The 27,182-nt window shown below is 44.2% G+C and overlaps 1 protein-coding gene across 7 annotated transcripts in view; it reads left to right on the top strand.

Annotated features, from left to right (window-relative positions):
• Positions 1 to 27,182, top strand: part of TIAM2 (TIAM Rac1 associated GEF 2) — a 488,869-nt gene that overhangs the window by 382,202 nt on the left and 79,485 nt on the right. For all 7 annotated transcript variants that reach the window (XM_056567049.1, XM_056567046.1, XM_056567048.1 and 4 more), the window contains one exon: positions 11,872 to 12,132. In XM_056567049.1, coding sequence (XP_056423024.1) covers positions 11,872 to 12,132 — 261 coding nt within the window. The remainder of the gene's footprint in view (positions 1 to 11,871; positions 12,133 to 27,182) is intronic.

The following is a 27,182-nucleotide window of genomic DNA, read 5'->3' on the forward strand; positions in this document are numbered from 1 at the left end:
ACCAGAGCGTTTTTTGCACATCTGACCACTGTCACTTTAAGCATTAATAACTCTGGGATGCTTTTACTTTTCATTCTGATTCCGAGATTGTTTTTTCGTGACATATTCTACTTTATGTTAGTGGTAACTTTTCGTCGATACTTGCCTCATTTCTTGGTGAAAAATCCCAAAATTTCATTAAAAAATAGAAAATTTAGCATTTTTCTAACTTTGAAGCTCTCTGCCTGTAAGGAAAATAGATATTCCACATAAATTATATATTTATTCACATATACAATATGTCTACTTTATGAAGGCATTATAAAGTTGACATGTTTTTACTTTTGGAAGACATCAGAGAGCTTCAAATTCCAGCAGCAATGTTCCAACTGCTCACAAAATTTTCTAAATCGGAATTTTTCAGGGACCAGTTCAGTTTTGAAGTGGATTTGAAGGGCCTTCATATTAGAAAAAAAAAACATAAATTACCCCATTATAAAAACTGCACCCCTCAAAGTATTCAAAACGACATTCAGTAAGTGTGTTAATCCTTCAGGTGTTTCACAGGAATAGCAGCAAGTGAAGGAGAAAATTCATTTTTTACACTCGCATGTTCTTGTAGACCCAGTTTTTGAATTTTTACAAGGGGTAAAAGGAGAGAAATCCTTCTAAAATCTGTAACCCAATTTCTCTCAAGTAAGGAAATATCTCATATATGTATGTCAAGTGCTCTGTGGGTGCACTACAAGGCTCAGTGGCGACAATGGGATTTTGCAGAGTGAGTTTTTCTGAAATGGTTTTTTGGGGCATGTCACATTTAGGAAGCCTCTATGGTGCCAGAGCAGCAAAAAAAAAACAACACATGGAAACTACACACCTCAATGAACGTAACAAGGGGTACAGTGAGCCTTAACACCCCACAGGTGTTTGACGACTTTTTGTTAAAGTTTGATGTGTAAATGATTTTATTTTTCACTAAAATGCTGGTTTTCCCCCAAATTTTAAATTTTTACAAGGGGTAATAGGAGAAAATGCCCCCCAAAATTTGTAACCCCATCTATTCTGAGTATGAAAATACTCCATGTGTGGATGTCAAGTGCACTGCGGGTGCACTACAATGCTCAAAAGAGAAGGAGTCACATTTGGCTTTTGTAAAGCAAAAGCCCCTATGGTGCCAGCAAAAGAAAAAAATATATTTTTGGGAAACTACACCCCTCAAGGAACATAACAAGGGGTACAGTGAACCTTAACACCCCACAGGTGTTTGACAACTTTGGATGTGTAAATAAATGTTTTTTTTTCTTGTTTTTTTTTACTAAAATGCAGTTTTTTTCCTAAATTTTAAATTTTTTAGAAAATGCCCCCCCAAAATTTGTTATCCCATTGTCACGATGCCGGCTGGCAGGTAGTGGACCCTCTGTGCCAGAGAGGGATTGGCGTGGACCGTGCTAGTGGACCGGTTCTAAGCCACTACTGGTTTTCACCAGAGCCCGCCGCAAAGCGGGATGGTCTTGCTGCGGCGGTAGTGACCAGGTCGTATCCACTAGCAACGGCTCACCTCTCTGGCTGCTGAAGATAGGCGCGGTACAAGGGAGTAGGCAGAAGCAAGGTCGGACGTAGCAGAAGGTCGGGGCAGGCAGCAAGGATCGTAGTCAGGGGCAACGGCAGAAGGTCTGGAAACACTGGCAAGGGACACACAAGGAACGCTTTCACTGGCACTAAGGCAACAAGATCCGGCAAGGGAGTGCAAGGGAAGTGAGGTAATATAGGGAAGTGCACAGGTGATAACCCTAATTGGAACCACTGCGCCAATCAGCGGCGCAGTGGCCCTTTAAATCGCAGAGACCCGGCGCGCGCGCGCCCTAGGGAGCGGGGCCGCGCGCGCCGGGACAGAACAGACGGGGAGCGAGTCAGGTAGGGGAGCCGGGGTGCGCATCGCGAGCGGGCGCTACCCGCATCGCGAATCGCATCCCGGCTGGCAGCAGGATCGCAGCGCCCCGGGTCAGAGGACGTGACCGGAGCGCTGCAGCGGAGGGGGAGAAGCGAGCGCTCCGGGGAGGAGCGGGAACCCGGAGCGCTCGGCGTAACAGTACCCCCCCCCTTGGGTCTCCCCCTCTTCTTGGAGCCTGAGAACCTGAGGAGCAGACTTTTGTCAAGGATGTTGTCCTCAGGTTCCCAGGATCTCTCTTCAGGACCACAACCCTCCCAGTCTACTAAAAAAAAATTTTTTCCTCTGACCTTTTTGGCAGCCAAAATCTCCTTGACCGAGAAGACGTCCGAGGAGCCGGAAACAGGAGTGGGAGGAACAGATTTGGGAGAAAAACGGTTGAGGATGAGTGGTTTGAGAAGAGAGACGTGAAAGGCATTAGGGATACGAAGAGAAGGAGGAAGAAGAAGTTTATAAGAGACAGGATTAATTTGACACAAAATTTTGAAAGGACCAAGATAGCGTGGTCCCAACTTGTAGCTAGGGACACGGAAGCGGACATATTTAGCGGAGAGCCATACCTTGTCTCCAGGGGAAAAAACGGGGGGAGCTCTTCTTTTCTTATCCGCGAATCTCTTCATGCGTGAAGAAGCCTGTAAGAGAGAATTTTGGGTCTCTCTCCATATAATGGAAAGGTCACGAGAAATTTCATCCACAGCGGGCAGACCAGAGGGCAAGGGGGTAGGGAGGGGGGGAAGAGGGTGACGGCCGTACACCACGAAAAATGGGGATTTGGAGGAAGATTCAGAGACCCTGAAGTTATACGAGAATTCGGCCCATGGAAGGAGATCTGCCCAGTCATCCTGGCGGGAGGAAACAAAATGTCGCAAATAATCACCCAGGATCTGGTTAATTCTTTCTACTTGTCCATTGGACTGGGGATGATATGCAGAGGAAAAATTTAATTTAATCTTGAGTTGTTTACAGAGAGCTCTCCAGAATTTAGACACGAATTGGACCCCTCTATCCGAGACAATCTGCGTAGGCAACCCGTGAAGACGAAAAATGTGTACAAAAAATTGTTTAGCCAACTGAGGCGCAGAAGGAAGACCAGGAAGAGGGATGAAATGTGCCATTTTGGAGAATCGATCAACGACCACCCAAATAACGGTGTTGCCACGGGAAGGGGGTAAATCAGTAATAAAATCCATACCAATCAGAGACCAAGGCTGTTCGGGGACAGGCAGAGGATGAAGAAAACCAGCGGGCTTCTGGCGAGGAGTCTTATCCCGGGCACAGATAGTGCAGGCTCGCACAAAGTCCCCAACATCCGTCTCCAGAGTCGGCCACCAATAGAAGCGGGAGATGAGTTGCACAGATTTCTTGATGCCCGCATGACCTGCGAGATGGGAGGAGTGACCCCATTTGAGGATTCCGAGGCGTTGGCGTGGAGAAACAAAGGTCTTTCCTGGAGGAGTCTGCCTGATGGAGGCAGGAGAAGTGGAGATCAGGCAGTCAGGTGGAATGATGTGTTGCGGAGGGAGATCGACTTCTGAGGCATCCGAGGAACGAGAGAGAGCATCGGCCCTAATGTTCTTATCGGCAGGACGAAAGTGAATCTCAAAATTAAATCGGGCAAAGAACAGAGACCACCGGGCCTGGCGAGGATTCAGCCGTTGGGCCGACTGGAGGTAGGAGAGGTTCTTGTGGTCGGTGTAGATAATAACAGGAAATCTTGATCCCTCCAGCAGATGCCTCCATTCCTCAAGTGCTAATTTAATGGCTAGAAGCTCTCGATCCCCGATGGAGTAGTTCCTCTCCGCTGGAGAGAAGGTCCTAGAGAAAAAACCACAAGTGACAGCATGCCCGGAAGAATTTTTTTGTAGAAGAACAGCTCCAGCTCCTACTGAGGAGGCATCAACCTCCAATAGGAAGGGTTTGGAAGGGTCAGGTCTGGAGAGCACGGGAGCCGAAGAAAAGGCAGACTTGAGTCGTTTAAAGGAGTCCTCTGCTTGAGGAGGCCAAGACTTGGGATCAGCATTTTTCTTGGTTAAAGCCACGATAGGAGCCACAATGGTAGAAAAATGTGGAATAAATTGCCTGTAATAATTGGCGAACCCCAAAAAGCGTTGGATAGCACGGAGTCCGGAGGGGCGTGGCCAATTTAAGACGGCAGAGAGTTTGTCTGGATCCATCTGTAGTCCCTGGCCAGAGACCAAATATCCTAAAAAAGGAAGAGATTGGCATTCAAACAGACATTTCTCAATTTTGGCATAGAGTTGGTTGTCACGAAGTCTCTGAAGAACCATACGGACATGCTGGCGGTGTTCTTCTAGATTGGCAGAAAAAATTAGGATATCGTCCAGATATACCACAACAGAGGAGTATAACAGATCACGAAAAATTTCATTGACAAAGTCTTGGAAGACGGCAGGGGCATTGCACAGTCCAAAGGGCATGACCAGATACTCAAAGTGTCCATCTCTGGTGTTAAATGCCGTTTTCCACTCGTCCCCCTCTCTGATGCGGATGAGGTTATAGGCGCCTCTTAAGTCCAATTTAGTGAAGATGTGGGCACCTTGGAGGCGATCAAAGAGTTCAGAGATGAGGGGTAAGGGGTAGCGGTTCTTAACCGTGATTTTATTAAGACCGCGGTAGTCAATGCAAGGACGTAGGGAGCCATCTTTTTTGGACACAAAGAAAAATCCGGCTCCGGCAGGAGAGGAGGATTTACGGATAAAGCCCTTTTTTAGATTCTCCTGGACGTATTCGGACATGGCAAGAGTCTCTGGGGCAGAGAGAGGATAAATTCTGCCCCGGGGTGGAGTAGTACCCGGGAGGAGGTCGATAGGGCAATCATAAGGCCTGTGAGGAGGTAGAGTCTCAGCTTGTTTTTTGCAGAAAACATCCGCGAAGTCCATATAGGCCTTAGGGAGACCGGTTACTGGAGGAACCACAGAGTTACGGCAAGGGTTATTGGGAACCGGTTTTAGACAGTTCTTGGAACAAGAGGACCCCCAACTCTTGATCTCCCCAGTGGACCAATCCAGGGTTGGGGAATGAAGTTGAAGCCAGGGAAGTCCAAGGAGAATCTCCGAGGTGCAATTGGGGAGGACCAAAAGTTCAATCCTCTCATGATGAGATCCGATGCTCATAAGAAGGGGCTCCGTGCGGAAACGTATGGCACAGTCCAATCTTTCATTATTTACACAATTGATGTAGAGGGGTCTGGCGAGACTGGTCACTGGGATGTTGAACCTGTTGACGAGAGAGGCCAAAATAAAATTTCCTGCAGATCCAGAGTCCAAGAAGGCCACTGTAGAGAAGGAGAAGGCAGAGGCAGACATCCGCACAGGCACAGTAAGACGTGGAGAAGCAGAGTAGACATCAAGGACTGTCTCACCATTGTGCGGAGTCAGCGTACGTCTTTCCAGGCGGGGAGGACGGATAGGACAATCCCTCAGGAAGTGTTCGGTACTAGCACAGTACAGGCAGAGGTTCTCCATACGGCGTCGTGTCCTCTCTTGAGGTGTCAGGCGAGAACGGTCGACCTGCATAGCCTCCACGGCGGGAGGCACAGGAACAGATTGCAGGGTACCAGAGGAGAGAGGAGCCGAGGAGACGAAACGCCTCGTGCGAACAGAGTCCATATCTTGACGGAGTTCCTGACGCCTTTCAGAAAAACGCATGTCAATGCGAGTGGCTAGGTGAATAAGTTCATGTAGATTAGCAGGAATTTCTCGTGCGGCCAGAACATCTTTAATGTTGCTGGATAGGCCTTTTTTGAAGGTCGCGCAGAGGGCCTCATTATTCCAGGACAATTCTGAAGCAAGTGTACGGAATTGTACGGCATACTCGCCAACGGAAGAATTACCCTGGACCAGGTTCAACAGGGCAGTCTCAGCAGAAGAGGCTCGGGCAGGTTCCTCAAAGACACTTCGGATTTCCGAGAAGAAGGAGTGTACAGAGGCAGTGACGGGGTCATTGCGGTCCCAGAGCGGTGTGGCCCATGACAGGGCTTTTCCGGACAGAAGACTGACTACGAAAGCCACCTTAGACCTTTCAGTGGGAAACAGGTCCGACATCATCTCCAGATGCAGGGAACATTGGGAAAGGAAGCCACGGCAAAACTTAGAGTCCCCATCAAATTTATCCGGCAAGGATAAGCGTATCCCAGGAGCGGCCACTCGCTGCGGAGGAGGTGCAGGAGCTGGCGGAGGAGATGACTGCTGAAGCTGTGGTAGCAACTGTTGTAGCATAACGGTCAGTTGAGACAGCTGTTGGCCTTGTTGCGCAATCTGTTGTGACTGCTGGGCGACCACCGTGGTGAGGTCAGCGACAACTGGCAGAGGAACTTCAGCGGGATCCATGGCCGGATCTACTGTCACGATGCCGGCTGGCAGGTAGTGGACCCTCTGTGCCAGAGAGGGATTGGCGTGGACCGTGCTAGTGGACCGGTTCTAAGCCACTACTGGTTTTCACCAGAGCCCGCCGCAAAGCGGGATGGTCTTGCTGCGGCGGTAGTGACCAGGTCGTATCCACTAGCAACGGCTCACCTCTCTGGCTGCTGAAGATAGGCGCGGTACAAGGGAGTAGGCAGAAGCAAGGTCGGACGTAGCAGAAGGTCGGGGCAGGCAGCAAGGATCGTAGTCAGGGGCAACGGCAGAAGGTCTGGAAACACTGGCAAGGGACACACAAGGAACGCTTTCACTGGCACTAAGGCAACAAGATCCGGCAAGGGAGTGCAAGGGAAGTGAGGTAATATAGGGAAGTGCACAGGTGATAACCCTAATTGGAACCACTGCGCCAATCAGCGGCGCAGTGGCCCTTTAAATCGCAGAGACCCGGCGCGCGCGCGCCCTAGGGAGCGGGGCCGCGCGCGCCGGGACAGAACAGACGGGGAGCGAGTCAGGTAGGGGAGCCGGGGTGCGCATCGCGAGCGGGCGCTACCCGCATCGCGAATCGCATCCCGGCTGGCAGCAGGATCGCAGCGCCCCGGGTCAGAGGACGTGACCGGAGCGCTGCAGCGGAGGGGGAGAAGCGAGCGCTCCGGGGAGGAGCGGGAACCCGGAGCGCTCGGCGTAACACCCATCTCTTCTGATTATGGAAGTACCCATGTGTAGACGTCAAGTGTACTGTGGGTAAACTACAATGCCCAGAAGAGAAGGAGTCACATGTGCAAATTTTGCTGAAATGGGGGGGGGGGGGGGAGGGGGGCGTGTCGCATTTAGGAAGCACCTATGGTGCCAGAACAGCAAAAAAAAAAAAAAAACACATGGCATACTATTTTGGACACTACGACACTACACCCCTCAAGGAATGCAACAAGCAGTACAGTAAGCCTTTAAATGTTCATTAAGCCCTTAAGGACTCAGCCCATTTGAACCTTAAGGACTGAGACAATTTTATTTTTACATTTTCGTTTTTTCCTCCTCCCCTTCAAAAAATCATAACTCATTTATATTTTCACCCACAGACTAGTATGAGGGCTTGTTTTTTGCGTGTCCAGTTGTCCGTTGTAATGCCATCACTCACTTTACCATAAAATGTATGGCGCAACCAAAAAAATACTATTTGTGTGGGGAAATTAAAAAGAAAACCGCAATTTTGCAAATTTTTGTTTTCACGCCGTACAATTTATGGTAAAAATGACATGTGTTTTTTATTCTCTGGGTCAATATGATTAAAATGATACCCATGATTATACACTTTTCTATTACTGTTGTGCTTAAAAAAAATCGCAAACTTTTTAACCAAATTAGTACGTTTAAAATCCCCCTATTTTGAAGACCTATAACTTTTTCATTTTTCCGTATAAGCGGTGGTATGAGGGCTCATTTTTTGCGCCGTGATCTGTACTTTTTATTAATACCATATTTGCTTATACAATCTATTATTACATTTTTTATAAATTTTTTTGGGAATAAAATGTTATAAAAAAGCAGCTATTTTGGAGTATATATATATTTTTTTACGTTCACGCCGTTCACCGTACAGGATCATTTACATTTTATTTTAATAGTTCGGATTTCTACGCACGCGGCGATACCAAATATGTATATAAAATAATTTTTTTACACTTTTTGGGGGTAAAATAGGGAAAATGGGACAATTTACGTTTTTATTGGGGGAGGTTTTTTTTTTTTTAATTTTTTGTACTTTATTTTTTTACTTTTTTTAATTTTATTTTTACACTCTTATAGTCCCCATAGGGGACTATTTATAGCAACCATTCGATTGCTAATGCTGTTCAGTGCTATGTATAGGATACAGCACTGATCAGCATTATCGCTCAACTTCTGCTCTGGTCTGCGGGAAGGCAGATCAGAACAGAAGACTCCCGGAAGGCAGCGGAGCCAGGTGAGGGGACCTCCGTCTGCCGTGCAGGGGGATCGGATCGCCGCGGCAGCGCTGCGGGCGATCCGATCATCCTGTTAAGTGACCGCGATGTTGCAGATGCCGTGATCTGTATTGATCATGGCATCTGATGGTGGACATCCTGCGATCCACAGCCGAGACCTGCCGCGCATGATGCCGGCATCGCTCCGATGCCCGCGGTTATGCTCAGGACATAAATGTACGTCCGTGTGTGTTAAGTACCACATCACCAGGACGTACATTTACGTCCTGCGTCGTTAAGGGGTTAAAGTGGGATGTGAAAAGGAAAAATGTTATTTTTTACGCTAAAATGCTGGGGTTACCCCAAATTTTTCATTTTCACAAGTGGTAAAAGGAGAAAATGTCACCGTAAATTTGTAAATACATTTCTTTGGAGTAAGGACATACCTCATTTCTGGGTGTAAACAGCTCTGCGGGTGTACACCAGTCACAGAAGAGCAGGAGCGCAGTCAGTTGCTTTGAGCATGTACATAGCTGCCTATTACACCTATAGTCCCCCACATTAGGCGCAGTACAGTTCCCCCACATTAGTTGCAGTATAGTTCCCCCACATTAGGTGCAGTACATATTCCCCCACATTAGGTGCAGTATATAGTCCCCCACATTAGGTGCAGTATATAGTCCCCCACATTAGGTGCAGTATATAGTTCCCCCACATTAGGTGCAGTATATAGTCCCCCACATTAGGTGCAGTACAGTTCCCCCACATTAGGTGCAGTATAGCTCCCCCACATTAGGTGCAGTATGTTCCCCCTACAGACATACAGCCTTCAGCCATATACAGTGTATGGCTGGAGGCTGAATGCCTGTTCACTGCCCCACTTCAGTGTTCCGACCACCACTCCGGGGTCACGATCTATTGCTATGGCCCATAGCCTATGATCGTGACCCCGGAGCAGTGGTCAGAATACAGAAGATGACTTGCCGCTGCCCGTTGGTCACTTACCTACCATGCTTGCACGTCCTCCTCACCTCACTGCTCTGCTCTGTTGCCATGGGCGCACGCACAGGATGTCAGTGACGTCCCTGCGTGCGCTACTTCCCGTCGGCCCCTGCGTTTTTAAAGTTAACACGGGGCCGGCGGCCGCACAGAGGTAACCGGGGCATCCTTGTGTCCCGAAAAGATTTTTCGGGACACAGGGATATCCTTAATAGTGATGAGGGGAATTGCCCCGTCGCTACAGGACGGGCAAGCACCGGCTCTTCTCGGGGCCCCCCTGCCAGCTCGGGGCCCCAAGCAATTGCTTGGTTTGCCTGTCCTGTAGCGTCGGGCCTGCTGACGTTCTGTGTGTGCGCTCATAGGAACGAAGGAGCAGAGCATCGGAGCATCGAGGAGGATGCTTGCTGGCCAGCATGGTACATTACAAGCTGCATATTAACTTCGGTGTGCCAACCACCACTCCTTCGGTCCCGGGACCTACTGCTATAGCTTTAAGGCCATAGCAGTAGATCGTGACCCCTGACCGGAGGAGCGGTGGTTGGAGCACTGAAGTGGGGACGTAGACAGACATACAGCCTCCATCCATACACTGAATATGGCTGAAGGCTGTATGTCTGTGGGGGGTCACTGCCTAACTAATGTGGGGGGAACTACAACCTAATGGGGGAACTATACTGCCAACCTAATGTGGGGGGGGGGGGGGGAGAGGAACTATACTGCCAACCTAATGTGGGGGAACTACACAAAAATATAACATTTTACTATTCTGATCCCTATAACTTTTATTTTTCTGTATATGGGGATGTATGAGGGTCATTTTTTGCACTGTGATTTGTAGTTTTTATCTGTACCATTTTTGCTCCAACCACCACTCCGGCTACTGCTTCTCCGGTCCCGGGACCTTCTGCTATAGCCTTTAGGCCATAGCAGTAGATTGTGACCCCTGACCGGAGGATCGGTGGCCGGAGCACTGAAGTGGGGACGTACACAGACATACAGCCTCCAGCCATACATACACTGTATATGGCTGAAGGCTGTATGTCTGTGGGGGGCCACTGCCTACCTAATGTGGGGGGAACTACAACCTAATGTGGGGGGAACTATACTGCCAACCTAATGTGGGGGGAACTATACTGCCAACCTAATGTGGGGGGAACTATACTGCCAACCTAATGTGGGGGGAACTATACTGCCAACCTAATGTGGAGGGAACTATACTGCCAACCTAATGTGGGGGGAGGGGGGATCTATACTGCCAACTTATGCGGGGAATCTATACTACCAAGCTAATGTGGAGGAACTACACAAAAATATAAAATTGTACTATTCTAATCCCTATAACTCTTTTATTTTCTGTATGTGGGGATGTATGAGGGTCAATTTTTGCGTTGTGATTTGTAGTTTTTATCGGAACCATTTTTGTTTTGATGGGATTTTTCAATTGCTTTTTAGACATTTTTTATCTGGTTAGTGCACTTTAACGACTTTTGGGGCCCCACTTTTGATTTTGCCCAGGGCCACGCTAAGCCTAAAACCGGCCCTGGGCCTATGATAGTGATGCGGGGGGAAAATATAATAATGCACTGCGTTGGGAGATATATAAATATATATATGCACTGCGGGGGCAAGATATATAGAAGCGCTGCGAGGGCCAGACATATACCCCCCCAGCGATTCTATATATCTTTCCCCACCGCAGCGCTTCTATTTGAAAACCCCGGCCATTCAGGGCTCCCGGCGGGGAATTTAAAAATGAAAGTAAAATACACCGTACATCGCAGGTGAGTGGAGCATGCCGCCCGCTCCCCTGTTCAATAACTTCTAATTGCATCGGGTCTCAGAAGTGAGACCCGGTGCGATCAATCCCTCAGTCTCTGTACTATAACCCCCATCATGGAACAGAGTCTGTTTCATAATGGGGATAGTAGTACAAACACTAATGTAGCCTCCCCAGCCACCGACAGACATTACTGCAGCCAGGGAACTACTACTCCCATCATGGAAACAAGTCTGTTCCATGATGGGAGTAGTAGTAGTCCCGGCTGTGGGAGTCTGTAGGCAGAGGTGTTAAAACGGGCATATATGAGGGATGTTATAACAGGACTTAACGGATGAATATGCCCGTTATTTTGACAGCCGTTATTCAGCCGTCAGCACACGTTATTTAATCTGTTATTTTACATCTGTTTTTAAACAAAAAAATGGATGTTTATTAACAGATGAATACTAATAGTGTGAAAGGAGCCTAAGCAGTATACAGAATGCCCCCAAGCTGCTCCTCTGGATCTTCCTTCCCTCAAGTATGGATGAAAAAAGGGGAGGGAAGATGTAAGTTAAGTCTGAAAGTGGATGCTTTGGGGGATTTTCCAATGTCTGAATTTTTTGAATGTTGGTAAATATGGAATTACATCTTTCAACTTTTAGAAGACTTGGAGCTCTTTGTCAGACCTCCAGAGCTATGACCACTATAAAGACACTGTAAGAAATTCATAATTTCTGTTGTGTTTTGTTGTTTGGGGTGTAGAACAGGTCAGTAAAATTATAAAAAATAAATGTATTGGTATTTAATACAATATGCTTATGCCACAAGTAGTAAACAACAAGGCATACACACTTTTTTTATTAGGTCTTCGCACAAAAAATGAAATCCTCTTTATCAATGGAGAAGCCGTTACAGACCTTGACCTAAGGAAAATGGAGTTCTTATTCTCAGAGAGGAGTGTCTTGTTATCATTGAGGTCTTGTCACGCTGATGTCAAACCATCACTAACCTCATCATGGCCAGAAAATTACATTTTCAAAGATCAGATGAGACCTTTACCACCAGTGAACCAGTCTCAGCTCCTAGAGGAATTCCTGAATACTTTCCGGAGGAATTCTATGAAAGGTAAAAAAAATAAAAAATAAACAATAGATATCAATATTATTGTACATTCTGATGTTATTTCCAGTGTTAAAGGAAAGAAATCTGTAAACTCCATAAAATGATATTTGCACTATGTGCTTTTATTATTTTAATTGTTTGGCCCCTTTTAGATGTCTAGCTGAATATTACCAAACATTCATTTATCTGAATACCTTTTTTTATTTTTGTTTTAAGGCATACAAAAACATCTCATTGTTAACATTACAGAGATGCAAAGAATAGAACTGAATACTTTCTCATTTTTACACAAAGTAGAATATCAAATATTCCTTTTCAGGTTTTCATGGACTGTTATTGTAACAATTTCCAAGCAAATGATAATAGACGTATGTATATAAATGCATGAAAGATCATTCTTTTGTTTATTGTTGATCTTTGTAGGTCATGTAGCTGTAAAAACTTATTTGATGGCACAGTTTATAAAAAAAAAATTCTTATCACCAAGGGCAGCTTTCTAGGTATCAGACAATGCTGCCCTATAAATATTGAATAACATGGTGAGTGGTCCATTCTCCTTTTAGCAAAAAAGGCACACAAAAAAACGGAATACAATTATATATTGTGCTGCTTGGCTTTTTAAGGAGAAATCTAACAAAACAGCTAATAGTTTTCTCATTCTCCTTAAAGGGATTATCCAGGAAAAAACTTTTTTTTATGTATCAACTGGCTCCAGAAAGTTAAAGCGTACCTGTCATAGTGCAAAAAAAAGAAAAAAAGTGATATGTTACTCAGGACCCAATCCTGATCATGTACATATAATTTTTATGTGTCTCGGACCTATATATCCAGAGATATAAACATTTATCTGCTGGTGAGTTACTTTTTCATTGTACACGTTGGAGGGGGCGTGTCAGTCTGTCTCCCTCACAGGAGAAAGTCAGCCAATCAGTACTCTCTACTCTGTAACCCTTTCCTCTCTGGTTTTATGCTGTGTCATGTTACACAGAGAAAGATACTTGGAGCTTGCCTGCAGTAATCAGAAGACATTATGGTGAATTCATAACAGGATAAAATTTATAAGAATAGATCGTTATAAAATTAGTGCAAGGATTTTTTTTAGATAAAAGTACAGCATGTATTTTATCAATACATGTTCTATCTGTTTTATCTTCTCCTAGTAAAGCTGGATGCTAATCAGCATAGCTGTCACTATGTGTGTCATTCATCTTTCACAGACTCCTGAATGTCTGATCAACTTCTTTGTCATTCAGGAGTCCGAGAAAGCTTTGACTATTTCAGCATGCTGGGAGTTGTAGTTTAGTAACAACTGAAGCTGCAATGTTTGTAAATAACTGTGTTAAAGCAGTGTTGCCTCCAGCTGTTGTAAAACTACAGCTCCCAGCATGTCCACACATCCTTTATCTGTAGTTTTGCATACACTCAATAGAACTCTCCTATACTGGATACTGGTATGCTTTACGGCCGGTATCCAGTATGCTGTAAAATCTAGATTAGTCTGTCTGGCTAAAAGACTCCTAGTGGCGGCTATTTTGAGCTTGAATTTCAGGTGAAAATGTAAAAAATTTTTAACAGGTGTATATTGTCATATTATAATGAGTCTTGCAATATATGAAAAGTTTTTAACAATGACAGTGCCTCTTTAACCCCTTAACGACGCAGGACGTATATTTACGTCCTGCGCCGGCTCCCGCGATATGCCGCGGGGTCACGCAGTGTCCCCGCGTCATATCGGGTCGTCCCGGCGGCTACCAACGGGCTGTTCGCGACCGCTGCGGTGAAATTGCGGCATCCCGAACAGCTTACAGGACACCGGGAGGGCCCTTACCTGCCTCCTCGGTGTCCGATCGACGAATGACTGCTCCGTGCCTGAGATCCAGGCAGTAGCAGTCAAGCGCCAATAACACTGATCACAGGCGTGTTAATACACGCCAGTGATCAGCATGAGAGATCAGTGTGTGCAGTGTTATAGGTCCCTATGGGACCTATAACACTGCAAAAAAAAAGTTAATAAAGGTCATTTAACCCCTTCCCTAATAAAAGTTTGAATCACCCCCCTTTTCCCATAAAAAAAAAAAAACAGTGTAAATAAAAAAAAATAAACATATGTGATATCGTCGCGTGCGTAAATGTCCGAACTATAAAAATATATCATCAATTAAACCGCAAGGTCAATGGCGTAGGCGCAAAAAAAAATCCAAAGTCCATAAAAGCGTATTTTTGGTCACTTTTTATACCATTAAAAAATTAATAAATAGTGATCAAAAAGTCCGATCAAAACAAAAATCATACCGATAAAAACTTCAGATCACGGCGCAAAAAATGAGTCCTCATACCGCCCTGTTCGTAGAAAAATAAAAAAGTTATAGGGGTCAGAATAGGACATTTGTAAACGTATAAATTTTCCTGCATGTAGTTATGATTTTTTCCAGAAGTACGACAAAATCAAACGTATATAAGTAGGGTATCATTTTAACCGTATGGACCTACAGAATAATGATAAGGTGTCATTTTTAACGAAATATGCACTGCGTAGAAACGGAAGTCCCCAAAAGTTACAAAATGGCGGTTTTTCTTCGATTTTGTCGCACAATGATTTTTTTTTCCATTTCGCCGTGAATTTTTGGATAAATGACTAATGTCACTGCAAAGTAGAATTGGTGACGCAAAAAATAAGCCATAATATGGATTTTTAGGTGGAAAATTTAAAGGGTTATGATTTTTAAAAGGTAAGGAGGAAAAAATGAAAGTGCAAAAACTGAAAAACCCTGAGTCCTTAAGGGGTTAAACAGATTTGTAAATTAGAAAAAAGTGGGTGGTGCAGCTCACAATTATATACTGACCAAGGTGAAGTAGGCTAGAAAACACCTATACCCTAGGTGTGAGAGCGAAATAAAATATTTGATACAAAAACTGCCTACACCTCAAGGGCAGTATTCACATTAATAAATTGGTTGACTGAGACCTTGCTTCAATTATGAACCAAATTTTATTAAAAGTACAGCTTATGTTGCATAAAATATAGTGCATAAAATATTTCCCACACAGGGCCCTTGTGGGGAAAATAACAGTTGCAATAAGAATAAGTGTGGAGAGCATAAAACAAAAATTAATAGACAATAAAATTGTGTTGTGACCGATAGTCCGGCAATGGATTAATGTAACATGAATACCGGATAATTGGTGGTTGCGCTCTGGTGGGCTGCTTTGTGAGCGCTTGCATGCGCTGACACATCTGGTTCTGATGGCACTCGAACGCGGTGTATGACGTGCTCGTCCGCGGTAAATCGGGGGTATCTGAAGTACATGGTTCCTGCTGGGTTATCTTGTGGTGATAGCGTGTGACGTCAGCAGTGGATGGAAACAGATCACAGGATCAGCAGTTCTCCCATAGCAGGCGGACCTCGATAATGGTTAGAGATACTGGTGGCAGCCGTTTTTTAAAAAACAATTAAAAACAATCTCTAGTGCTAGTTGGTATAAAAGTCCATAGAGCGGTCACTCTACACAAAGGCTAAACGCGTTTCGGGGTGCTTAAGAGCAAAGTAAATGACCCCTTCCTCAGTAGCTACTGCCACCAGTATTTCTCACCATTATCGAGGTCCGCCTGCTATGGGAGAACTGCTGATCCTGTGATCTGTTTCCGTCCACTGATAATTATTGGAATGATTAATATTTTTTAATAGAAGTATTTTACAAATCTGTTTAACTTTCTGGAGCCAGTTGATAGCATATTCGCAAATTCACGTATATTTAGAATATCGCGAATAATATTCGCGATTATGAATATTCGTTTTTTCCCCAAACTTGTTTAAACACAGATCACATTATAGTGATCTCCATCGACGGATAATTGCATTGCTGGTATGATTAGAGACCATGGGGGGAGAATCTAAGGAGATTAGTTTGTGCATGCGAATATTCGTATTGCGAATATTCGTATTGCGAATATTCACGAATATTTTCCACGCCCTTCTTATGCCTCTGAGCCAATGATAGTTCTGCAACCACAGTTGTCAGAGGTTAGCAACCTCCTTAGCAACCAATGGAAACTTGCTGGCACGACCAGTATATAAGATCACTCCCAGCAGTATTTCCTTGCAGATTCACATGGTGATTTTGAGAGTGGAGCGGCTTCTGTCATTTTTCCAGTGTCCTTTGAGCTTTGTGCTTCATAGTACTACCTTAGACCCAACTGCTTTTTTCAAAGCAAAAGCCCCAACTGCTTTTTTCAAAGCACATTTGGGAAACACTACGTGATCTTATATCATGACTAGATTAAAAGTTATGATTCATAACTTTTAATTTAGTCTAAAATGCTGTTAAATATAATTAACTAACAGTGGTTAAAATACTTATACAAATCACAACTCTCTCCTCACTTTCGCTGAAATTACTTCCCACCATCTTCGCTTCGCTTAGCTATCGCGATCTCACTGGCAAGCATCCAGGAAATGATCTGTTATCGCATGATGTAATAGCGCGCATACGCGCATGTAATTTTCGCAATCAGTTATTTTCGCAATTATTTTCGCAATTGCCGAAAATTCGCAATGTTTAAAAATCAACTCAAATATAACGAATATTCAAAAATCACAAATATATGACGAATATTCGTCCATATATTCCCGAAATATCGCAAATTCGAATATGGCCTATGCCGCTCAACACTACTGATTAGGAGACCAGGGGCCATCCCTTCATAAAAACACCAGAATAATAACTATGATTCTAGTGTTTTCTTTGATTGTTTCCATTAGCTGGGTTGCACAGTGGGGCAGATATACCATTGCAAATATACCAGAATGTTGGCACAATTTGTGGCTAAATAGGGGCTTACACGACTTGTACCACATTTATTATGTGTTTTAGACATTTTTCATTTAAAGTTGGCATGGCTTTTCAGGAAAAGGGGCATGGATTGTGTGCGAATATGCCTTAAAATTGTGGAATAACATTTGGATGTAAAGTAAGCCAGCCAATAGTCTAAACTAGACAGTCTAAAGATATGCATGTTTTACCAGCAGCATGAGTCTCTGTGATAGATCTGATGCCTTGTTAGACTGTCTAGTCTAGGTTTGCATAGTCTAAGAATTATTATAAGTAATTTTTTGCTATTTTGTCAGGAAAGCAGACCTGTCCCCATACTATGATGCCCTTAGCCAGTCAACATATTCTGATGACAGGTTTTTCTAAAAAGGGCTTATCTCTTTAGCAAAAAATTGCAGACTAACTGGCAATAAACTGATCAGTGCTACGTCAGTGGCTAAACCATAGGTGATCATCTAATAATATAATTTTGCACACCTTTTTTATGCGTGTATTAGTGCATTTTTTTGTATACACAATTTACATGAAATAAATGCTACAGTCCACAACTATGGCCATTCATCAGTGACCGATTGCCAAATAGTTCTTCTCCCATGAAGTGTAGACTATGCCAAGTGTAGCATTTGAAACCATGATGTTGGCACCAAGCAGGTGCAGATGCAGGGATATAATAGTGCTGTCATAAAACTAAGTAATATGAAAAGCTTGTTTTATTAATACATGTGACGTATTTCAAGGACGGTCCATCCTCTTCTTCAGAAATCTGTAGTATATAGCAGCTGAAAGGATTGGGATTTTTTAATAGAAGTAATTTACAAATCTGTTTAACTTTCTGGCACCAGTTGATTTAAAAGAAAATGTTTTCCAGTGGAGTACCCCTTTAAATCTGCCCATGTTCATTCTCTGCCGCTAAACACAGCCAGAAATATGCTTATTAGTATGCAAGACGTTCCACTCATAAATGCTAGATGTTCCATTTACATATGCCTATAATGAGAAGTGATGGAGAAAATACTGGATATATTGATTTACTTATGTAATTTCTGTTTAATCTCAGCAGGGTGCTACTCCTGATGTTGACCTACTGTTTAAAATGTTCTTTATTGTTACATGTTGTTTGCATAGTTTATGGCACATAAAAACAAAAACGGTATATGTTCTCTAAAACACATATTTTCCTTTACATAAAGGACATGTTCATCACTGATTTACAGTTTGAACTCTGTTCAAATTAGTCTTCTGTCCATAACGGAGCCAAGATAGCTATGGCAGATTTTTTTTATTTTTTTTATTTTTTTCAAATCTTTATTTAGTTTTTTCAACCAATATAAGACAAAGTTGTGAAGCATAAATTGACAAAGCTGTAAATCAACATTGCTTGAGCATAAATCGAAAAAGTCAATACCTTTGAAGATACAATGTGCTCCTGTTCACAATCTAAGGCAACTAAAAGTGCTGTCATATGGGTATACGTTTCTTAATATGAATTAGAAGTAATCTGTCTAGCATTCCCTCAGACTGCATCAAAGGGCAGCAGTAAAAAGGCGTTCTGTGTATCTTTCACTTATCAAATTAAATCAACAAACTATTGAAAGTCATTTGTATCTAAATTGCTAAAGTAAACAATTAGTGAGTAGGAAAGAAAAAGAAGAGATGTAAAGTGAAAGGTATAGAAGGAGAACAAGTAGGAGATGAGAGAAAAGTGGGGGGGGAGGGGGGGGAGAGAAAAGTGTGGGGGGGGGGGAAGAGTAAAGGGGGGGGGGGAGGGGGGTGTTGAAGGGTAGGTCAATGGTCTATGTCATGGGTCTACTGATTGTGGCAGATTTATTTCTATTCGGATTCGAGTCTTGCAAGACTTAACTTCTGATCACATCCTTCAGGTTTCTATGTGAGTACTTTAGTGTTGTTCCCTTACGGAAAGGGGCAACACTAATGTCACAAAGTTGTACATTTCATTATGTGCCCCTATCCTAAGGTACAGCCTGTATTTTGATCCAGAGCTGCATAAACAAATATAATGGTTCTCAATGTAACTCTTCTTTTATCTCATGCTTGCAAAATATTTTCGCAGAGCTTCCTGCGGTTATGTTTTTCTTTTTTTTTTTGTGTTGGCAAAACTGGGGTGCATAATATTTTTACCCTTGACCTATGCAATGAGATACAACCTTTGCTGCAGGGTAATGCCAAGGTCACAGTCCCTAGAAAAGCCTCTGGTTTGGAGCTGGAACCAGAAACCTAGAATCTATAAGTGCAAGTATAATTGATGAGTGTTGTTCTGGCCTCATCAGCCCCATTTGGTGGTTATTATCCAGCAAAATAAGAAAATAAAAATAAAAATAGTGCCTAAAACCGAACTTTTATTTTGTGTCTGTAGTAAATATATACTGCTGGGGGGGCAATCCGCTGCTAAGGTAGCTGGAGGGCTTACCTCACGTCCTGTACTGGCTGCGGCTCTGTCAATGAGGAGGACCAGGCTTTATCAATAGAGCGCAGATTACACAGATCAATTTGGGTCTATGGAACCACATTGATCTGTATGAGGAATCTAATGATTCCTCCAAAAAGTCCCCTAAGGGGACTAAAAGTGTAAAAAAAAGTTTAAAAATACACACATTAACCCCTTCCTTATTAAAAGTTCAAATAACCCCCCATTTTCCAATTTCCATATAAAAAATATATAAACATAATAAAAATAAACAAATGTGGTATCACTGCGTGCGTCGATGTCCGAACTATAAAAATATAAGGTTAATTAAACCACACGGTCAATGACGTAAAAAAATTCCAAAATCCAAATCTGCATTTTGGTCACTTTGTATACCCTAAAAATTTGTTAGAAAAAGTGATCGAAAACTCTGATCAAAACAATCACGGTGAAAAAATGGGCACTCATACCACCCCGTATACCGGAAAATAAAAAGAGGACAAGAGGGGTCAGAAGAGGACAAGTTTAAAACATACTAATTTTGGTTCATATAGTTATAATTTTTTTAAAGTAGGAAAATAAAGAAAACCTATATAAATTGGGTATCCATGTGACCATATGGACCTACAGAATAAACATATGGTGTCATTTTTACTGAAAAGTTCACTGCATAGAATCGGAAGCCCCCGAAAGTTACAAAATGGCATTTTTTTTCCAATTTTGCCCCACAAATATTTTTTCTCTGGGTTTGCTGTAAATTTTGTGGTGAAATTATTGATGTCATTACAAATTTGAAAGAGTAATGATTTTTAGAAGGTGATGAGGAAAAAATGAAAGGGCAAAAACTGAAAAACCCATGGTCCTTAAGGGGTTAAGCACAGTATTGGACCAACAATGCTCTAATTATTATCCATGCCGTCAACACGTTTCTGTTAGTCTGTAATGACCAACGTCATCAGGATGGCGAGGAGCAAAATTTGAGCGTTACCACATATTACAACACAATATCAATGTAAAATAATGTATGCAGGAATTGTCCAGTAGCCCAGTACCAGCTTGGCTATAAGGTACTCAGTAAAAAGGCAAAATTCCTGTGAATAGACAAGAAGAAATACATCCCAGTCTGCAAGGGAAATAGAGCATCGCGTATCCACAGACACGTGGAGAAGGCCGTCAAATATTGCCCTCCTCGAACAGTTGTCTCGATTTAGCTATGCCTGTAAATGGGAAACAAAATAAAGCTGCTAGCTGTGCAGTCCTCAGATGCCCTGTGAAAAAAGTGTTTATACAGCTATACTGTTACTTACTGGGATGCCGCTAACATCCGAGTTTCTCGCTGAGCAGAACCTGCCGTGGTGCAGGGAGCAGTTACTTCCCGGCTACTGCTGCTTGTGCTCTGACATCCTTGCGTGTTGCCTTATATCCGGTTCCAGGACCTGCACCACTGCCTGCACCTGACATTGGCGAGGAGGCGGTCTCGCGGAGTGCAAACAAACACATCCCCCTGCCGCAGTAAAGTCCCGGAAAACGGAGTATGGCTATTTGTTCACAAACTGATCGGCTTATGTTAGTGCTGGTAAGCATTACTAAATGTCAACACCGTATCCCACTATATATGGTAAATATTGTACAGAGGCACACACTCACAAGGGTTGCTCAGAGGACAGTAAAAAAGAAAGAAAAACTACCAAGTCACCAGTTGCTAAATGTAATCTCTTGATAGGTAGCTTACCATTCCAAGACCTTATTATCAAAGGGTTGATATATTAACAAAGTGTCAATATTTATTTGTCAATTGTAACAGATACCAGCAATCAAAATGACAAACAACCCATCAGTCCAAAATTACACACATATGCCTACCAGGTCCACAATACTGCATATGTGATGTCCCAAAAACGAATACAACTGCGTGTGCACTAAAGGAGGGGGGGGGAATCACTGATACAGTCACATGTCGATGGACCCCCCCCCCCCCCGGGGGGCCCTAGTTAGTAGGTGAGGGGAGTAAAGCGTGGCCCTATATGGGTTCTACTCCAACACTAAACTGCCCTACACTAGGGCCCTAAAACTAGGTGGGGTGGCTGCCCTAAAAAGGGCGGTCCCGCTCTTGAACCCCCTACTCAAACCCTTGTCCACCCCTCCACTAGGAGATGTACTTATTCATGGTGACTGACTACAGTCCTCCCTAACTTCCTATTCACATCTCCCTATTCACTCTGTCTAAAGTAAATGACCTTATATAAAGCACCCAAAATGTAGTCCCCAGTTCAAAAATCCACCAAGTTTCTTTTTGTAGGAGTAGTCGGTCTATATCCCCATGAATGTTTCTGAATCACCTCAATCCCCACAAAGCATAATGCGGATACCATTCCCCCATGGTGAGTATTGATATGATTTGCATCCCTAGAGTTACGTACATCTCCCATATGCTCCAAAATCCGTTTCCGGAATTCACATAGGGTTTTCCCCGCATATAGTATTGGACACATGCAGACCCCTACATAAATGAGTTGTTTTGAGGAACAGTTGATGAAGCTCTTCACATGTTTGTTTGTGTTGGGTATCATTTTAGTTTTACATATGATGCTGCATGCACAACAGTGAGGACTATTCAACCATGTTGCCGCTCTTGGTTCCACCAACATGTGACTCTTCACCAAATAATCCCTAACACTACGACCTTTTTTAAAGTAATTTGTGGTCTGTCTCCTAAGGCATCTGCTAGATCTACATCCATATTTAGAATGTGCCAATATTTGCCAATGATTGCTCTTATTCTATGACTAGCCTCATCATGGGTCCCTATGATTCTTATTGGACCAATAATGGGGGTACGTGTCTTCGGGATAAGTAGCTGGTCCCGAGGAGTGCGTAATGCATAGTTATATGCTCGAGTTAAAACGTACTCAGGGTATCCCCTATCCCTAAATCTGTCTCTCATGTCCTGTGCCTGCACCTTGCATTCCCCAATCTCCAAACAGTTTCTCCTGAGGCGGAGATATTTCCCCCTGGGTATCCCCTTCTTTAGGGGCCCAGGATGGCAACTCTCCCACCTCAGGAGACTGTTGGTGGAAGTCTTCTTACAGAACACAGTGCTCTGCAAGAAGCCATCTGGTCCCCTTGATATTTTTACGTCCAGAAATGCCAATTTCTGCTTCTGCATTTCTTACGTAAAGTACAGACCAATCTTGTTATTATTTAGTGAATGAACAAATTCTATGAAGTCTTCCTCCCCCCCCCCCCCCCCACGGGATAAACACATCTATAAGTGTAGCCAGGAGCTAAAAATTTAGTCACGGCACAGGATACTATGGACATAGACAAGAGACGGAAGCATGAGCACAGAGTGTAGAAGAGCAGAGAGGAGCTGGAATCTGGTCACAGGACTGTAACATGGTGAAAGCAAGGAAAATAAATGCAGCAAAAGAACTTAACCAGGAATAGAGCCAAATATTGTTCCCATAAGAGCATTTCAGAAAACAGATGTAGTATTCAAATGTGATGTCTGGAGCAGACTCATGAGCTGGCAGGAGTCAGGACCAGAAGAAGTATCACAAACTCTTGACATTGTACCCGTAGGTTGATAAATATAGTCTCAAATAGTCAGGGCCACGAATAGTACTAGTTACAGGCAGAGTTTCCAACAGGCAAGGCAGGAAACACGAACAATACCTGGAAGAGTCCAGCAGATTAGGACTGTAAGCTAACACATCTGGTCCACACAGCACAGTTGTTATGGTTGTGTTGACAATAATGCAGCTATAGAAGCAGGTTGTGCTGGTGTAACTGATAAATAACTTGGTGAGTATACTGAACAGACGCAGGGAGATGGTGGTAGATTGGGAAGTAGTTAGTAGAGTGCTGTTCATTTAAAATAATATTTGGTTCTCTGTTAGCCAGTTAATAAAAGTCAAATTACTCTCAGTGAAAGAAGCAAAACACCAGTCTTGCCAGGTATAATACCTTTTTTTTTCAATTGTAAATTTTTATTAAAGTTTTTACATACACAAACAGTCCACATACAATATGTCATATGGAAAGCAAAAATCAAAGACAAAAGATAGTCAAAACAAGGGATGACCAAGTGCAATGCAGTGCAACCTAGCAATAAGCAAGGAGATCGGAGATATGTTGCACGCAATACTCAGTGGGCAATCAGCCCATAAATAATAATAAAGGCACCCAGGTCAGACCAATGAAGGACTGTGAGAAGTTCACTCAGAACAAAGGAAAACAAAACATCACATAGGTGAGGCTAACAAAGACAACAACAGGACATCACAAGGAGGACAAGGGGAATAGAGGGGGGCGGGGGAGAGATAGAAAATAAGGGGACTATGAAGAAAAAGAGGGAGGGGGAAGGGGTAGAGAGGGTGAGAATAGGGAGCGGAAAAGAAAACAGTAGCTGAGGGGATTAAGAGGACTAAGGGGGTTGTCTATCAGAAAACCGATCCCAAGGCTCCCAAACGGAAAGGAAGAGAGGCAAAGAATTGTTAAGGGAGGCAGTGAGGGATTCAAGGGAACTTATCTCTCAGATCCTGGCAAATAGATCCTTCTCAGAGGGAGGGAGAGTATTCTTCCAGCATTTAGCTATAAAAGAGTTTTAGCCGCTGAGACAATATGCATAAACAATTTAAAGGGTCATTTAGATAAGGCCCTTCTGGAGAGGTGTTGCAAGTAAACTAACAGGTCCAGAGGAACCACTACGCCCAGCACTTCGGTGACCAATCCCTTCACAATTTCCCAATAGGCTTGGATTACTGGGCAGGACCAAAATATATGAAAAGCCGTACCCAACCCCACACCACAGTGCCAGCACTGAGGGATAATATTCGGGTTCAACTTATTAAGCAACTCAGGAATGTGGTACCATCCCATTAGCAGTTTAACTTGTGTTTCCTTGTAGGCTGTGCAAATGGAAGCCTTAGAGGCCTGCTGCCAGATAATCTGCCATTGTGGGAGTGTGATAGTGGCATTCAAAACCTCCTCCCAACAATTCATGTAACGATGGGATGGGGGTATTCCCATCAAGTGGACCATTAATTATAGAGTAAATGTCCGAGAGAAGTCCCTTCGTCTGTGGGCCAGAGCGGCATAACAAAGGCCGTAGGCAAGGAGACCACATGGGTTCCCAGCGCAGACAATATAAAGTGTCGAAGCTGGAGATAGTGCCTGCTCCTCCCCGGAGTCCCTGCTCCTCCCCGGAGCGCTCGTGGCGTTCCTCTCTCTGCAGCGCCCCGGTCAGCTGACCGGGAGCGCTGCACTGACACTGCCGGCGGGGATGCGATTTGCATAGCGGGACGCGCCCGCTCGCGAATCGCATCCCAAGTCACTCACCTGTCCCGGTCCCCGGCTGTCTTGTCCTGGCGCACGCGGCTCTGCTCCTTAGGGCGCGCGCGCGCCAGCTCTCTAAGGTTTAAAGGGCCAGTGCACCAATGATTGGTGCATGGCCCAATCAGTCTAATTAGCCTCCACCTGCTCCCTGTCTATTTAACCTCACTTCCCCTTCACTTCCTTGCCAGATCTTGTTGCCTTGTGCCAGAGAAAACGTTTATAGTGTTTGCCTTACCAGTGTTCCTGACCTCTTGCTATTGCTATTGACTACGAACCTTGCCGCCTGCCCCGACTTTCTGCTACGTCTGACCTTGCCTCTGCCTAGTCCTTCTGTCCCACGCCTTCTCAGCAGTCAGCAAGGTTGAGCCATTGCCGGTGGATACGACCTGGTTGCTACCGCCGCAGCAAGACCAACCCGCTTTGCGGCGGGCTCTGGTGAATACCAGTAGCAACCTAGAACCGGTCCACCGACACGGTCCATGCCAATCCCTCGCTGACACAGAGGATCCACATCCAGCCTGCCGAATCCTAACAGTATTAATTTTTCTGCATGAAGTAATGATTTTTTCCAGAAGTACGACAAAATCCAACCTATATAAGTAGGGTATCATTTTAACCGTATGGACCTACAGAATAAATATCAGGTGTCATTTTTACCGAAAAATGTACTACGTAGAAAAGTAAGCCCCCAAAAGTTACAAAACTGCGGGGTTTTTTTTCAATTTTGTCTCACAATGATTTTTTTTTCCGTTTCACCATAGATTTTTGGGCTCAATGACTGACGTCATTACAAAGTAGAATTGGTGGCGCAAAAAATAAGCCATCATATGGATTTTTAGGTACAAAATTGAAAGAGTTATGATTTTTTAAAGGCAAGGAGCAAAAAACGAAAATGCAAAAACGGAAAACCCCCCGGTCCTTAAGGGGTTAAGGACATCCCTGTGTCCTCTCTGTGGCCCTGCGCTTACTTTAAAAACTCAAGGACCGCCAGGAGGTAGCGCACGCAGGGACGTCACTGATGTCCCGTGTGTGCGCCCATAGCAATGGAGCGTGGAGGAGCGGAGCAGCGAGCAGGACGTGCGCTGACCAGCTTGGTAAGTGTTACCAGCGGCACGTCAGTACACAGTATGGCTGGAGTCTGTATGTCTGTGGGGAACTATACTGCACCTAATGTGGGGGAACTTTTCTGCACCTAATGTAGGGGAACTATACTGCCAGCCTAATGTGGGAGGAACTATACTGCCAACTACATGTGGGGGAACTACAACCTAATGGGGGGGGGGAACTATACTGCCATTCTAATGTGGGGGAACTATACTGCCAGCCTAATGTGGGGGAACTATATTGCACCTAATGTGGGGGGAACTATACTGCCAACCTAATGTGGGGGGGGGAACTATACTGCACCTAATGTGGGGGAACTATACTGCCAGCCTAATGTGGGGGGGAACTATACTGCCAACTAAATGTGGGGGAACTATACTGCCAACCCTAATGTGGGGGAACTACAACCTAATGTAGTTTGTTGCCAACCTAATGTGGGGGTATCTACACTGCCATCCTAATGTGGGGGGAACTACGCTGTCTACCTAATGGGGGGTAAACTGTGCAACATACTTAAAGGGATAGTCCACTAATAAGATATATAAGTGTGCATAGGAATTTGTTCATAGTTTTTTTTTTTTTTAACTATAGTCCGGCCCTCCAACGGTTTGAGGGACAGTGAACTGGCCCCCCTGTTTAAAAAGTTTGAGGACCCCTGTTCTATACCTTCAGTCTGCTCAGCGTTTGAACCCCCGCCAGGCAAGGTGGTCACTGTTCTTTTCTAGGTTTAACTTCTTCATCCACTTCTTTCCAGCAGACAAGAACATCAGAGCAGATGCTCTCTCCAGGTCCTCTGACGTCATTGGTTTGGACTCCACACCTAGGCATATTATTCCTCCTGACCGTTTGATTCCTGCCGCTCCTGACGAAATTTAGCAAGTTCCTCCGGGAAATCCTTTGTGTCTGCCAGATTAAGAAGCAAAGTACTGAAATGGGGTCATTCTTCCTTGACAGCAGGACATCCTGGAATACGCAAGACCCTACTTCTAATCTCCCGGCATTACTGGTGGCCCCATCATGTCTCTGATTTTGTTTGTTCCTGTGAAACTTGTGCCCGTGACAAAACCCCTCGACAGAGATCTGCAGGACTCTTATAGCCTTTACCCATTCCGGAGACTCCCTGGTCCCATATTGCCCTGGATTTCATTACCGATTTACCACCATCTCATAATAATACTGTCATTTGGGTCGTTCTAGATCGGTTTTCCAAGATGGCTCATTTCACTCCTCTACAAGGTCTTCCTTCTGCTCCACAGCTGGCAAAGTACTTCTTGCTGCATGTCTTTCGTTTACATGGTCTTAACCAGCATATCGTTTCGTTGTGTAGTTTGTCTCTAAGTTCTGGCGAGCCCTTTGT

The sequence above is a fragment of the Hyla sarda genome, chromosome 3 (assembly GCF_029499605.1).
Source record: "Hyla sarda isolate aHylSar1 chromosome 3, aHylSar1.hap1, whole genome shotgun sequence".
NCBI classification, from domain to species: domain Eukaryota; kingdom Metazoa; phylum Chordata; class Amphibia; order Anura; family Hylidae; genus Hyla; species Hyla sarda.